The sequence below is a fragment of the Erigeron canadensis genome, chromosome 3 (assembly GCF_010389155.1).
Source record: "Erigeron canadensis isolate Cc75 chromosome 3, C_canadensis_v1, whole genome shotgun sequence".
Taxonomy (NCBI): domain Eukaryota; kingdom Viridiplantae; phylum Streptophyta; class Magnoliopsida; order Asterales; family Asteraceae; genus Erigeron; species Erigeron canadensis.
The window spans coordinates 42,752,664-42,768,896 of NC_057763.1; the positions used below are offsets into that span (position 1 = coordinate 42,752,664).

The 16,233-nt window shown below is 35.4% G+C and overlaps 2 protein-coding genes across 5 annotated transcripts; one reads left to right on the plus strand and one right to left on the minus strand.

Moving 5' to 3' along the window:
* The first annotated feature begins 2,115 nt into the window (after positions 1-2,115).
* On the plus strand, positions 2,116-10,083 carry LOC122591160. 4 transcript variants are annotated; one of them, XM_043763381.1, is made up of 10 exons: positions 2,117-2,565; positions 2,939-3,127; positions 4,762-4,854; positions 4,930-5,112; positions 5,283-5,385; positions 5,473-5,658; positions 6,102-8,170; positions 8,328-8,568; positions 8,710-8,827; positions 9,594-10,083. In XM_043763381.1, exons 1-10 carry the CDS (start codon positions 2,326-2,328, stop codon positions 9,601-9,603), a joined length of 3,432 nt encoding a protein of 1,143 aa, XP_043619316.1. In that variant the 5' UTR covers positions 2,117-2,325; the 3' UTR covers positions 9,604-10,083. The 4 variants fall into 4 exon arrangements, with proteins under 4 accessions (XP_043619313.1, XP_043619315.1, XP_043619316.1 ...); XM_043763378.1 differs by having other exon boundaries at positions 2,116-2,565; positions 8,331-8,827; XM_043763380.1 differs by lacking the exon at positions 9,594-10,083 and adding an exon at positions 9,472-9,587 and having other exon boundaries at positions 2,116-2,565; positions 8,328-8,827.
* Positions 10,084-10,733: 650 nt separating this feature from the next.
* LOC122594671 (DEAD-box ATP-dependent RNA helicase 31-like) lies at positions 10,734-11,677 on the minus strand. Its single transcript, XM_043767098.1, has 2 exons — positions 11,584-11,677; positions 10,734-11,072 (listed from the first exon to the last, which is right to left on the minus strand). The coding sequence occupies exons 1-2, from the start codon at positions 11,633-11,635 to the stop codon at positions 10,846-10,848; spliced, it is 279 nt and encodes a 92-aa protein (XP_043623033.1). The 5' UTR covers positions 11,636-11,677; the 3' UTR covers positions 10,734-10,845.
* Between the last annotated feature and the right edge of the window lie 4,556 nt (positions 11,678-16,233).

Here is a 16,233-nt window from a genome sequence, read left to right on the forward strand (position 1 = left end):
CATAATACCTAAATTTAATGAATGATTTCTCTTACATTTAAACTAAAATTTACACATGCATTTTTAGATTTAACTCATTTGATTGTCAACTCATTTTGTTTTAATTATGATTTAAAATTTAATTGTAAACATAGCATAAAAACTGTTTTACAAATTTGAATATATTTTATGATAGCTAAGATACACACACAATATTATTAAATATTTAAGTCTATTTATTCCCATCAATTTAACTATCACGTTATAACCTTATTAATATTAAATTCCATATAATTACTATCATTTCAACGTCTTTTTATATAAACATACACATGTCAATATTGTTACCAATACCACATACTACTGCTTATTGATTTAAATGATCGTGGGATGCCGATACTCCAATGCCGATTGTATCGTTACCGTAACATTTGTAAAATTTATTACCCAATCATCTCTATTATTAATAAAAGAAAATTGTTTCTAGAAGAAAAAATCTTATGTGTCATATTGTAATTCTTCCCTACATTTTATATAATTAAAGATGATGTCATATTACAAAAATATAATTATTCTAATTTAGCATTTTCTTTATTTAGTCGTCATAGTTTAGAATTTCCACTTAAATCTTGATAAAATATCTATAAAACTAAAATTAAGGATATCTTCTATATATCTATCTCCAAGTAACAATTTATTTTGATATTAAAATGCATAACTACATGTCTATTAGTTTACCTTGCTGGTGTATTAGTTTATGATTATAAATACGTAAATTATTTTTTGTTTTTATAGGTTGTAGGCTATATTATTATTACATAGTGATGATGATGCTAATATTATTATACTTTGAAGCTTGTATAGTCTAATTAATGTCAACACCTATAACAATTTTTATTAATTACAAATTTATAGTTACGATATTTTGTTCATTATTGAATTCAATATTTGATAATGTTAAGATCAATGTCTGCCTCTTATAACAAAATTTATTTTTGTATTTATTATAATGAAATATATTTGCATCTTCCCGAATTGCATCTGGGTTGATTAAGATTTTTTAAAAATTGTATTGCTACACATCTTTTTAATTTAATTATGACATCATCATACTTTTCTTAAATATATACCATTAATATAGATTTTTATTAAATGTCCACATTATTATGTAAGTTTTAATCACCTTATTTTTTCGTTATAATAGATTGAAAACTATGGTGTTTTTTTTTTCTTTCTAGATAACGTTTTTGTTTTTGTTTTTGCCAACCGAATATGTTTTAACGTGTGTCCACAACTACAATATTATTGTTTCTGTTTAGTTTCATTTTTTACATAATAATTTTTAATATAACAATATATTTTATAGTTATCCGGGTATCATTCGGTTTATAAAAGGTTTATTTATAAAGCATTTATCAGTTAATCCGGGTTGATTAGTTAGTGAATTAATTATTAATTAAAGATAAAAGACAAGAAAGAAAAAAGCATTTTCTCCCTAGTTTCCCATCATCAAGTTGAGAGTACTTGGGAGTGATACAAAGTAGTATCCTATTATCTGTCCAAATTTTCCTACAAAATAAACATTTACCATTTTTAAACACAAAACCCCCCAACATTTCTTTTTTTATATCAATATTTGAATTTGAAATTAAAATTAATCTCTCAAATTTCTTCAAAAAATACAAATAAATAAAGTAATTATAGTATTATAATTATAACTATAATAAAAAAAATAAAAAAATATACTCGTATATCTATATCTCAATCCGATTCCACCAAACCCCTTTTCTTTTCCCCAACAATCAATTCTTAATTTTTCATTCCCAATTTTGTTAATTTTTTTCTTTCAAACTCACCCAGATTGATTTTATTAATATAAATTTTAATTAATCTTTCTTTCAATCTTATATTTTTATCTATGGTGTTAGGGTTTTTGTTGACAATCTTTTTCACCGATTTTTATGATCAGACATTTTCCAACGTTTTTCTATTAATTAGTTTTAATTTAGGGTTTGTTTTTTAGGGTTCCTGAAATTTATAAAAAAGGAACTTTTATCTATTTATTATTTACTGTGTGTCATAATTTTAGGGCCACAGTTGTTTACACTTTGTAATATATATATATATATATATATATTATATCTAATTATTGGCTCACCTTTTTAGTGAGATTTTATATGTGTGTGTGTGTATGTATGTATGTATGTATGTATGTATGTTTTAGGATATTTAAGAGAATCTTTAGTTGGGAAGGAAAAAAGTTCGCATTTTTCTGAGATAGTAAGAAGTTGGGCTATTGGGATTCAGTGTTGTTGTGAAAGTAGTATTTTTGTTAAATAGTTGTGTATGGGCGAGATCGAGGGATGGTCACAGATGGGTGGTGGTGGGCGTTTGTTGTTGCCGAATGGGCTATTGCCCAATGCTGGTCCATTGATAGAGAGTTTAGATTCAGATAGATGGTTAAAGGCTGAGGAGAGAACGGCCGAGCTTATTACTCGTATACAACCAAATCAGCCGTCTGAAGAGCGTAGAAATGCTGTTGCTGATTACGTGCAACGGCTTATTATGAAGTGTTTTCCCTGTCAGGTTTTTTTCTTTTTCCTTGATGACTTTGTAATGGTTTGTAACTTTGTACATTGACGTGTTCCTGGTTATGTTAGTCTAGGAACTGTATGCTATGTGTTGAATTCGAATGTGTTGTAGATGTTGAACATGGTTTTAAGAACTAAGAAGGCTTGATGCCTTGATGGTAAGCAGTTATGAAAAACATAGTAGAATAGAGGCTCTATTTACCTGAAGAGCATGTAACTAAAGGGATGTTCCGACACGTGTATGAAGTTATGAACTCATTAAGTAGTGTTTGGCATGAAGTAATTATGATTTAGTTTTCCTATTATTGAGGGTCAAAGTAGTTCTGATTCTTCATGTCCCCTTTGGTATTTTCTTTTGTGGTTTGTAGGTTTTTACATTTGGGTCGGTACCTCTTAAAACATATTTACCTGATGGGGATATTGACTTAACTGCCTTCAGCAACAATCCAAACCTGAAAGATTCATGGGCTAGAGAAGTTTGTGATTTGTTGGAGGCTGAGGAGAAGAATGATAATGCAGAATTTCATGTTAAGGAAGTGCAATACATTCAAGCAGAAGTACGTGTATTCATTATTTTTGTTTTATTGTTATACTATCCCCCCCCCCCCCCCCCCCCCCAATACCTATATGGTTATGATATCATACTCTCTTGATAGCTGGAATATTGTGTCGTGATATCTTGATACTATATCATCGTTTTCTGTCCAAGTCTTACGCATGCCTTAGTATTTGAATTTCCGTCAACAAGGAGCTGTTTTACATTGTGCAAACATTGGTTTGTAGCCGATTGGTTTACAAGCTTATGTTTGACTTAAAGCCTGTTCAACTTCTGTTTTTGTCTTTTGTATTGTTATCTGTGAAATTCACTATTCTCTTATAGCATATTTTATGACATTTGAAATTCACTTACTCTAAGATGAAAAGTTTTGCTTTTACCTTTATTGACCCCCACCATTATTGGCCCGGTACCAAGCGGCCTGTCCTACTCAGTTGCCACGTACATATAATAATGTACTAATATGAGATGACCATGGTAGGTGTTAGGAAAGTAAGTCTAGGGTAATATTAACATGAGCGGTAGCAGTGAAAGAGACGTAATAGATTGGGATAGAGGTGGTCATTGGCTCATTTCATCGAAATTTGGGTTGTATCTTATTGATAAACAGGAAATATGGTTAGAACCTGATACGAACCCATCCCATAATAGGCTCGTATCATGCCATAACCTAGGTGTAGAACTCACTCCCAAAAGCTATCTCAAAGGAGGAGGGGACACCTAGGCTTATAAACCACCAACCAATCCAATACTTGGCCGATGTGGGATCATATCAATACCCCACCCTTTGAAGAGCCAACGTCCTCGTTGGTCAAGGCTATGTTGGTCACGGTTGGCACCCTTCTCCTTGGGTCCAAGCCACCACTCCATAGGTCACCACTCCGAGTGTTGAACCTCGAAAGGTAGGGCTGCCTTTGATACCAATTGATGTGGTACAGACCAGATTTACACAACAAGAGAAGAATAATAGCCGGCAAAAGTCGGCTGTTATAATAGATAGATAGATAAATACCGAGTTGGAGCCTCAGCAAGCTCCACGACTGGTTTTAGTCCAGCAACTCCTAGTTCATAGAACCTAAATAATCTCCAATGGCTAAACACGGTGGCTAAAAGCCTTATTTAAATAGGACACAACCCTAACTTGGAGAATACACAATTAATTACTAAAAAGTGACACTTAACCCCCCTGAGTTCTTTATTTTCTTTCTGCTGTAACTAACTCAGCCCTTCTCACTTCCTGATACGTATCAGAACCATATAGTTTAGCTAAAAATAAGTGGTCCAAACTCATCCAATGGTTGAAAGTTGCCCAAACTGTACTTAACTGCCGACAACATCCCAAATTTCCCTATGAAGTGGGACACTGTTTTAATAAACATATTTTATGATCATATTAAGTATGATAACTAGTTGTGAAGTTTCCATTATGGACAAAGAAATGTTGGCAAATCGATCAAACCTGTTTTGACTTGGCCTTAAAGTTTACGTGCTGGCTGCTTCTATGCAAAACAGTTTGACCCATCACCCAACCTGCACGACCCCACTAGTTTGTTGCTTAGGAGCTTGTCAGTTTCTTTTTCCTGATTTATTGTCATAAATATTGATTGTTATTGGCATGTGATGATAAAATTGTAGGTGAAGATTATAAAGTGTCTCGTGGAGAATATTGTGGTAGATATTTCCTTTAATCAGCTCGGAGGACTTTGTACACTTTGCTTTCTAGAGGAGGTTAGTGTGATGCTTTCACATATAGTCGTATGTTTCATTTTATAGGTTTTTTAATGAATAATATTGCTAGTGCAGGTTGACAATCTGATAAACCAGAATCATTTGTTTAAGCGTAGCATTATACTGATTAAAGCTTGGTGTTACTATGAGAGTCGTATTCTTGGTGCTCATCATGGACTTATATCAACTTATGCTCTTGAGACCTTGGTTCTTTACATATTCCATGTCTTCAATAATTCCTTTACGGGTCCTCTTGAGGTTGTCACCTTGACAAATATATTTTTATTTTTTGGGGTGATTTTTGTGACTTGATAAAAAAGCTAATAGTTAGATAATCAGTTCATACAAGCTTGGGATGGTTGAGCGGTTTCTCGTTTTTTGATTATTTTTAATTAATATGAATATGAATGTTGCCATTTCACGTTCAGGTGCTTTATCGTTTTCTAGAGTTCTTCAGTAATTTTGATTGGGACAACTTCTGTGTTAGCTTGTGGGGTCCTGTACCCATAAATTCACTTCCAGATGTAACTGGTAATATTTGTTAATAATTTTCTTCTCGAAAGTAGACTGATTATTTTGTATCTTCAAATGATGGTTATTCTTTTTGCAACACTGCAGCGGAACCACCTCGGAAGGACAGTGGAGACTTGTTGCTTAACAAAGTGTTTCTTGATGCTTGTAGCTCTGTCTATGCTGTCTTTCCAGCTGGTCAGGATAATCAAGGCCAACCTTTTCTTTCCAAATATTTTAACGTTATTGATCCACTGCGTGTGAGTAACAATCTTGGACGAAGTGTCAGTAAAGGTATATATTTATTGCTATATTATTGATATATATGGAAAACAAACTGATTTACCTTTTTTTTTCTTTAACACATTATAGCTTCTTTCTTTATCACAAAAGGCAAGCGAATTTCAGTTTACATTATATGTGGCCTCTATTTTTACCAACCCCGACTACTCTAAGTTTTAATAATCAGTGTTGAGTGTTTGACAAAAAGTGACCAAGGTTCTGATAATTCAGGGTTGAATGTTTCAACTTGAAACAATCAGATCCTGAGAAGCGAGTAAGTTTGGATAAACTAAAAAATACCTAACTATGTTTAGCTTTAAATGACTGATTTTCTGATTTTAAATCTTCAAACAAGGTTATTACTCTGATGTGTGACGTTCTGGGAGTAATTATCATTTTATTCGTATGTGTGATTTATTAGTTATCGCTTAGTTTCTCTATTATCATGTTTCCAGGTAACTTTTTCAGAATACGTAGTGCTTTTGCGTATGGGGCCGATAGGCTGGCAAGATTACTTGATTGCCCAAAGGAAAATCTTGTTGCGGAAGTAAATCAGTTTTTCACCAACACATGGGACCGCCATGGGAATGGTAATCGTCCTGATGTACCAGTTACCAATTCATTGACTTTTAAACTGTCAACTGATGCTCCAGTTAGGGATTCGAGTGGCAAGAAGTTAGAGACTGACCATACTCATTCTAGCAATTATCAGTCAAGTTCACCCAAAACTAACGTTGTCACTGCGGTTCATGCTAACAAAAATCAGCGGAACTTGAAATTGGGTCAGTTGGTCAATGACATTCAAAGGTCTCCATTTGCTAGAACACGATCGAGCCCTGAACTAACCGATACATATAAATATGTTCCTTTTCAAGGGATCCGTAACAAACTGCCTGAAACTGAAAAAAACCGTAATAGGAGGAAAAATGTCGAAGCTGATATCGAGAAAAATGAGTCTTCATCGTTATCCCATGCTCAACCTCATCAAAGTTTTGAGCCTACTATTGAATCAAATATGTATCACCGTGAAGATATGCATCAAGAGGAGCAAGATCTTGTGAACATGATGGCATCTTCTGCATTTCATGGGTTTAACGGGCCAGTGAATTTAGCATCGGGTCATTTACCTTTCCCATTCTCTCCATCTTTTCTAACTTCATTAGGATACACACAAAGAAATATGGCTGGAGTGTTTCCCACAAATATGCCTTTTATTGATCCTCAATTATCAGGTATGCAGTTTCCTCACAGTTTGTTTCCTCATTACTTTTCGGGGGTTGGAATGAACTCTAATTCTGAAGATTCGGTTGATCCTCTTAACGAAAATAATGTCACTAGTATGGAAAGGAACTCCGGTGATGATAATAATCACGACTTGTGGCGTGAACCTGATCGTGTGAACTCGGAATTCGTTCCACAAGATGATGTAAAATCTCAATCATCTTCTACTGGAATGAATTACGTGCCACCACCTCGTCGTGTTGGTGGTTCTGGCGGGCTGGTGAGAAGTCAACAAAAGAATAACAAGGATAAGCGTGATCGATTGCGAGACAATCTTCATTCGGATCATTCTCAATATCAAGAATTTAAAATAAATGATGCTTATTTAGATGAACGAGCCTCGAGTTCAAGATTCTCGTCTGCTGCTCCTAGTTATTCCTTAAGAAGTAAAACATCTTCTGAGAGTTCGTGGCATGAAACGTTAACAGTGAATAAGTCAATGAAGGAAAAACGAGGTAAGAAAACAGCTAACATCCATACGGAGTCTGAGGATGATGATCAGGACTGGGTCCCGGTCACACCGACAAATTTGGGTTCTGAGTTGGTACTAAACCAATTCAAACAAGTTCCGCCAAGGCCGAACGGGAGTACGGAACCAGCTCAAACAAGTGGTTCAGGTTGCGTTATCCCGATGGCTCCAATGATTATTGGGTCTAATCCAAGACAACGCATGGACAATTCTGGGGGACCTCCCTTGACCTTTTATCCCACCGGGCCACCTGTTCCATTCCTTACCATGCTTCCGTTTTTTAACGCTCCATCAGGAAATGGATCATCAGATGCATCAGCTAGCCATTTTGAGAGTGCTGAGAATGGTGATACTGGTCAAAGTTTTCATCCTGAAGGAGTTGAGCAATCAGAGGACTTCAGTTTGCAAAGGGCAACTGCTGGTGTGTCACCAGATGAATCCAACTCTGATATTCTAAATAGTGATTTTGCTAGCCATTGGCAGAATCTACAGTTTGGTCGGTTTTGCCAGAGTCCGCGTCAAAATGGACCCACTGTATATCCATCACCTGTTATGGTACCGCCAGTTTATTTACAGGGTCGTGTCCCTTGGGATGGGCCTGGAAGACCACTGCCGAACATGAACCTTGTCACACAGCTCATGAATTATGGACCACGTCTCGTTCCTGTTGCACCTCTTCAGTCTGTTCCGAATAGACCTCCTAATGTTTACCAGCAATATGTGGAAGATATGCCAAGATATCGTAGTGGTACTGGCACGTATCTGCCAAACCCTGTAAGAAGCTTCTCTGCACATCTCTTTTTTTAGGAGTATTATAATTAAAATACTAAATATTATTAAACAATCTCATATATATTTATGATCTTTAAAAGCGAAGATGTTTTGGTCAAGGTTCGTCCTAGTAATATTTTCTCTTTGGCCCTTGTTTCAGAAGGTTGGTGTTAAGGATCGTCCTCGCAGAGGGAACTATAACTATGATAGAAGTGATAATCATGGTGATAGAGAAGGCAACTGGAACGTTAATTCAAAATCACGTGGTTCTGGCCGTAACCATAGTCGTAATCAAATTGATAAATCAACCACCCGGTTGGGTTCTAGCGGGAGTCGGTCAATGAATTCACAGAGATATGATTCCATTTCAAGTCAAAATGGTCCTGGCAATGTGACTTACGGTATGTATCCTTTGCCAGCTTCTGGAGTCCCGCCGATTGGGTCAAACGGTCCTGCTGTTGTGATGGTATATCCATTTGAGCAAAATGGCGGTTTTGCTTTGCAAAATGAGCAGTTTGAGTTTGGTTCTTTCGGATCTGCAGGTTTTTCTGGTATGAATGAGCAGTCACCAAGGAGTGAGGGAGGTCGTGAACATAGGATATATGGGGCATCCGTTCAGCGGTCTTCACCAGATCAACCATCGTCACCCCATCATGAAAGGTAATTGTCATTATCTACTAGCCGCAGAATTGTTAGTGGTTCGAAATGTTTCATGCTGTTCTAATACAAACCAAATGCTTCTGTCTTTCTTTTTACGGTTTTTTACATCTCAGGCTTATTATCTGTGCAAGATATCAATTTGAATTTGAAAAAAAATTTACGTAACAAATAAGCATGGCCCCTTGAGTTATGCACAAGTTCTTTTGGGGAACTATACAGATTTCCTTCTGTTTGTTTTTCATAGATTTCAATAGTTTCTGTAAATATATTTTGCTAAATTCCACTCAAGCATGGAAATAAGAAGCACTGCTATCTACTTTTTACTACATCACTCCAAAATACATGTAATGTTGCCACTGTTAGCTTCAGTTTTTGTTATTTTCATGTAATATGGCTCTTTTTTCAACATGTTATATGCTTAGCAATTATCTGGTTTGGTTATTATGAGCATTTTCTTTAAAGCTTGTCGTATTGTATATTGATAATTCGTCCATAAAATGAAAGCTGTATCTTTTTTTCATATGAAATATTGAGGTCTTTTTATTCAATTCCATTGAAGGGGCATTTTAGATATCTGATATAATGTGCGAATCATTTTCATTTATATGTATGCCGTTCTAAAAAAAATGTATTTACATGTGTAGTCAATAGCTATGAAGGTTTGCCCAGGGAATTATTGTCCAATTATGCCTTCTATCGAATACCATATAGATAGCCAAAGTATCTTGTACGTGGAACTTGAAGTTTCTCAACTGTTTTTCCACAGGAGGGTATAATTGTCTTTACACCACCTGTTGCTCAAAATCGTTCACTGGACAAGACACATTTAGATTCACCAAAGGTGAGTTATCGGAAGTGAACAAAGAAGTGGCTCCTGATACTTGTGAAAGGGCCATCTGTACTCGCTGGTCTTGTTGTGCAAATTTTAGGTCGTGGCTTGTGGTCTAGCAAGCACGCTGTGGTTTTATGTGAAAGTATGCTCAAGGGAGGTTGCCGTGTGGAAGACATTTCTTGTTCTTGTTGTTCGTTATCGACTTACAGGGGCGACCTCCGCAAAATATGTAGCTTTAACTCAATTACAACTTCTTTATGGGATTTAGAACTTTGTAGGGCTCTACCTGGTTTTACATTTGTTACCCAATGTTTTCTACTGATGATGGTTAGGGTTTTTAGTACAGAAAAACACTTTGTACCAATTTACACGGACCTTTTGTCATGTAGCATTTACAATTAATGATATGATAGAATTGATGTCATGTGTCTTTCAATTTACAATTGTCTTGCAATTGTAATAAGCCAAAAAAAAAGAGCAGCATGATGCTCATTTGCGAAGTGTTGTAATTTTGTGTAGGTTCTGACCATGGTGGGTTTATTGCTAACTGCTTCCAACCTATTGAGACTTTTCTTACCAGATGTAGGAGCCAACTGCTTCTAACCTATTGCTAACACAAGGGAATGTTCTTTTGCTATATTACATACTTGCATCCACTAGCTTTCTCTAGCAGGTAGAATTAGGAACTATAAGAAGAAGAGAAAGTCCTTATCCTTGTTTATAAACGATCGATTTGCCCAGGATCAGTCCTTCTTCGTCTTTCTTTCGATGATCAGACCTAAGAAAGGCGGTTCTCGAACCATGACGGGGGGGATGTCAACCTCCGGCGTATGGTCTCCACTATCAACGCTCAATTGATAGTGGAGCGCTAATTGACACGTCCGTGACAATTCACCAAGTCATGTATAGCAGTATGGATAGTGTCTTAACATAAACCAAAATAATATCAGAGTGAATTGACGGTATCATTTGCCTAATCTGTTCAATGTTAACAAGAGCTGGAATCCCATAGCAGTGAACCACTTGAAAACAAAAAACCAAAACGAAAACTAGCAGCCTATAGCAGTGAAGGGAAGAGAATGCTTTCAACTAATTTACAACAAGTGAAACAAATTGGTTGGTTACAAAAAATTTAAATGTTTCTTGCAAATAGTTAGTTAAGATATCATGTTACAACATCTAAATCTTATTTAAAGCGCAAGCCAAGAACGTTTTTTAGTCCTATTTTACCGACCACAAGTTTGGCAAGTGCCGGTGGAATATCAAGCCCCATGCTTCGGCTGAACTCACTGGCAAGCTCAACGATCCTGCTTTTGTCCCTAGCAACAGTTTTGTTAGAGTTATAATAGCCCAGCCATGCCTGGTATGCTGATTTTTTGTTTTCCATGCCCACATATAACAATCCCTCTCCACCTAGGGTACACAACAATTCACACAATGAATGTTTGTTATGGGTATGAATGTGTATTTTTCACAAAATTCAAAAGCTCTACAAACAATAATGCATGAAGCACTCAAACAGTCTACTTAGAGGATGTCTGGCAAAGCATTTTAAAATAGATTATCTGCATATTGTGATTGCAAGTCAGATAATTAGTTTCTAGCGTGTGGGTATAGTAAAAAATGATTTAATTACCTGGTCGCTTAGGGCTCAAATACACTTCGCCATCTCGGATAGTTTAAGAGCAGTTGCGATAAACTAATTTTAACAATTAGATTGAAGGTCCTTTTAACATGTAATCTTTAAAGTTCCTCAAAAAACATGTAAGTTTTGAAAAACCAGCTGTAATAGCAGATTATCTAGTTCTTACTATTTCATGTCAGTCGATCTCTTTCAATATACAATTTAAAACATCCCCTTAAAGTAACTTTGACATGCTTACAACTATGAACTACATGTGTAAAAGTATAATCTAAAACTGACCTTTTTCTGTGTCTTGGTCAACGACAGGTAGGTCAGCTTTTGTAATTGGCATAGTCCGAAGGGTAAACAAGAGAAACAACTATGAATAAATGTTGATGAGAGAGAAGCACAGATGAAAATATTGGTAAATCATGTGCAAAAATAATTATTTATGGGTGATACTCATGAATAAAAAAATATAATGGACAACCGTGTACAAATGGAAAAGTATGTTAGTCTTCTTGTGATTAATCCCTAAATAAAATGGAATCTGGTAACTGTGTACAAATAGAAAAGTATGTTAGTCTTCCCGTGATTAATCCCTAAATAAAATGGAATATGGTATTTTGGTGTGGTGCACGCTCATCCGGTGAAATAAAGAGGGAATAAAAAACATGTGGAAACGCCACACGTCAAATTTCTATTGGTTGTGAAATTAATTCCAATTAAGAATACTGCTCTATGGGACTGATGGTGGTTTTCTTTACGTCTTTAAATTTATAAATTGTTGTACAAGTAACTATCTTAAAACACACACACACACTTACGGCAGAGAACCCGGTCAGTTTAGTATAGTCTAGTGATAAGCTACAAGATCGTTCGCAGGGACGCTTTGTACCTAATCTAATAATACGTGTAATTCTAGTGGTTGGGGGTTGTCACGATTTCCCATTAAACTAATTGAATACTGAAAAGTAAATAGAAGCCGCAACCGCTTATTCAGCGAGAGGCTTAGTCTGAAAATGTTTGAAAGAAAGCAAAATAACAGTAATTAAATTAGAATACTTGTTTGGCATCCCTGATCTCGTGGTACGACCAAATACTATCCTACTGGTTTGTTAGACTGTTGAAAACTTAATCACGGCTCAGATTCTCATTAGATTCACTTTGCCTAATTACTAGTGTTGTCGTTAGACTCACACTACCATATAAACAAATTCTCATTAGATTCATTGTTTAAGCTTTATTGACCTAAAGTTTGTGTTACTAATTCATCTTTTAATTACCCGGCTCTTAAGCCATGACCAGATAGTAATTATCTCGGGTGACCACAGTGCTCGTTTACAAGTCAAAGGATCACGTCTGACATTGTTAAGCATCATGTTCTATTCATTCTAATTACTATGGTTCTGGATCCCTCGGTTACAACCATCATAATTAAACTAATATATTCAGATATAGAACCTATAGTAATATGAAGAACTAGTAAAACATGGATCTACAATAAACAGTAAAACACACTCCAACAGATTCTAACAAACACATTAAAACAATAAACGTCTACATGATCACATTGATCCAAACAAGTAATCAGCCTACTAGCCTAACATTATTAATGGAATAACAAAGTCTGAAAAGATGAAAGACATTGTTCAACAAAAGAAAGTAAAATAGAAAAGCTAGATCTAGACCAAGGATGAAGATCGGAAGGCGTTAGAAGCTCAAAAACCTTATGGAAATCTGCAAAGTCGACCTAGGGTTGATAGTGGGCGGCTAGGGCTGTTGAATCGGCTCTCCCTTACAGTTTTGAGGGTTAGTTCGGCTTAAATAGAGAGTAAAGTCAATTGCTGAACTGGGCCGCCCAACGGTGCTGACTGGGCCTGCCAGCGGCGCTGGGTCTAGGTCGTGATGGGCCAGCGGCGCTGGTGGCTCCTTCTGCTGCTCACGCGTCTTTGTTCGGCTCTCGAATCACCTCCTTGTGTCTTGTAATTTCATAGGCTTCCTTCTTGAGTCACTTGATGTCATTTACTCTCTCTCGCATCTTCCGTGAACCTACATAAACATACGATTCATTAAGTACCAATAGTTCCGGAATAATAACTCATTTAGACATCGAAATGAAGCCTTTCAATAGGGGTTTTTTTTATCACAAAATGGACGCTCATCAGGGACCCGCAATGAATTCAATTTAGTTGAAATGAAATGCGCGTGCAACATTTAACCCGTTTAACAGCCGTTAGGTGCTGTAATGCAACTGCTACAATTTTGGTCCTTTTTCCTGACGATCGTTAAATTCAATCGTGTATTCTGTAGTAAAACTGCTGCAAATCTGCTCCGTTTTCTAACAGTACAACCATATAAAATGCTAAAACTCGAACCGCTTCATCTGTATGCTTCTAAATCACAAATATTGATCACCGAATTATCAATTTAGCTCCAAATGACCATGTTTTCTCCAAGTACCTACACAAAACCTTATGCAAGTACTAACCATCCATTTCAACATGATTTATAACTTAAAATGCAAACAAATGAAGCATACGAGTCATTAAAAGATTAAAACTATAATATAAACATGTATATATGAGTTAGCTCTATATTTACACCCGTATCTTTTTTGGCCTTCATGCGGTAGCAAGTGGCTACCATGTCAGCCACGACCATAGCATAACAAATCCTTTCACAACGATGGTCGTCTACGTGGGGTGTGTGGTTCTTAATATCATGAATCACACGTTCCACGGGGGGCAAGTTAGCCATCGAATTAACGTCCAGAGAGTGAGCTGATAAAAATAAAATTGGAAAAGTGTAGTATAGTGTAGTGTTTGAATTAAAACTCTTCTATGCATGCAGTGTACGAAGAGAGGCTATCTTTTCTTTATATAAGCATTTTGTAAACAAAATGTGTAATTTTAGTCCCTTAAATTTCATAATTAAAGTTTTAGTTTGATTTTAAAACGTAATCTCAATTTGATAGAACTTCATTTTCTACCCTTCTACTTTTTAACTCGTTAAACTAGATGTTTTGTAGTCATTTAACTTTACATTTCTTAAGAAATGTGCTATAATTTTTAAATATACTTCATATCATTTTAGGATAGGGTTAAAGCATATTTAACTTTTACATGACCCGTGATTTATGTGAATACTAATATAATATATACATCGTTTATTAGTAAAACTAAATACTAGCTAGTCATTTAACTTCACACTCTTTATTCGAGTCGGCTTTGTAGGGTGCAAAGGGTGCCAATAAGGTAGGCCCACTCTCTTTGTGAGAGCCCATATATTTCTCTATATGTATGTGTGTATGATGTATATGGATATATATTGTATCTATATGTTCATGAAGAAGATGGTAATGTGAACTACTGTAAATACTAATTCAACTTTTACTTGTTAGGACCCTATACTGTTACCAAATGTTCAATTTTCCCCAACACTTTATATAATTTACTACTTCGTTTTTAAATGGTGTACAATAGTTTACGTATCAGGGTAAAGACCAAAAACGTAGGCCATACTTAATTTTGTGGTTAACTAGAAAATGTATGTTATTAATTAATATGTAATCTGTACATTTTATGTTTAAGTATTTTTATAAATAATATTCAATTTGTTACTTTAATAATTATATTGAAAGAAATATACTATAAAACTTAAATCGATATTTTATTTTATAATTACTTGTTTATTATAAAAAAAAATTGTCACAACACATATTTGCTTAAAAAAGTTGTAAACTATCTTTATTAGGGCTGAAAAACTGCTCTCTTTAGGGTTTGAGGGATATTGTTCTATTTATAAGGTTGTAAGTCAGTTCTGGTCGCGGGGCTCCCAGCGGCGCTGGTTGCCTTTTGTAACACACCAACGACATTGGTTCTTCCCGTGACTCCATATTTTCTTCGTTTGACTTTCGTTTTGCCTTCTTGTGCCTTGTAAAGTCCATTGGCCTATAAAGTGAGTTGATAGATGACATTTGCCCTCGTTCACATCTTTTGTGAACTTGCGTTAATATTTAATCCCATTAAGTACTAGAAATTCACATTTACAAACTCATTTAGACATTTAATTGCGGCTTAGTGCTGGGGGAAATAATCACAAAATAAATGTTCATCAGCATTCAAGTTCGTGATATTTAACTTCATTAAAAAGTGACTTTTTAGTAGAAGAAAGGATATGGTTTGTGGTTAGAAAGTAGAGGTAGAGATACCGAGTGATTTACTTATGACGAAATTTGACCTTAAAATAGCCAAAAAATTAAACAACATCGATATAGTAACCAAACTATCCCAAATCAATAGCGAAACAACCCGCTATCATAAAACTGTGTTAGGTCCCGTTGACCCTAGTCAATCGAGATATGTACGAACACGGGTGTGCGGAATCCACTTGAATCCATTCTTGAGGCTTTTAATATAATCACACACATATATATAATAAGAACAAGAGATAGACAATAATAATTCATTTGTTATTTCAGTCATATGATTACAATTCATATTGATTACATCAAAACATAAACGAATTACAACCTATCAAGATGACTCTAATAACAATGAATAATATGGTGGACTTACGGACCGAGGTTTGCGCATACCTCAGCCTGCGGTGAATGAAATCTGTCTAGACTCAAATCGTTAACTGAAACCCTAGACCTATCAAACACATATATACTGACACATAATAAGATCTGGGCTTGGGATTCAAGGACGTGTACTACATGTCACATATACTATAATATCATTTTATAGAGATTAATGTAGTATACACATCATCTTATACAAAATGTCTCATACACAATATAGTACAGACAATACATGTCACGTATACTATAATATCATCCCATAGAGATTAATGTAGCATACGCATCATCTTATACACAGTGTCTCATACACAACGTGGTACATCAACCTTTTAACTTGAATTGCATTGCAGCGGACAATAATA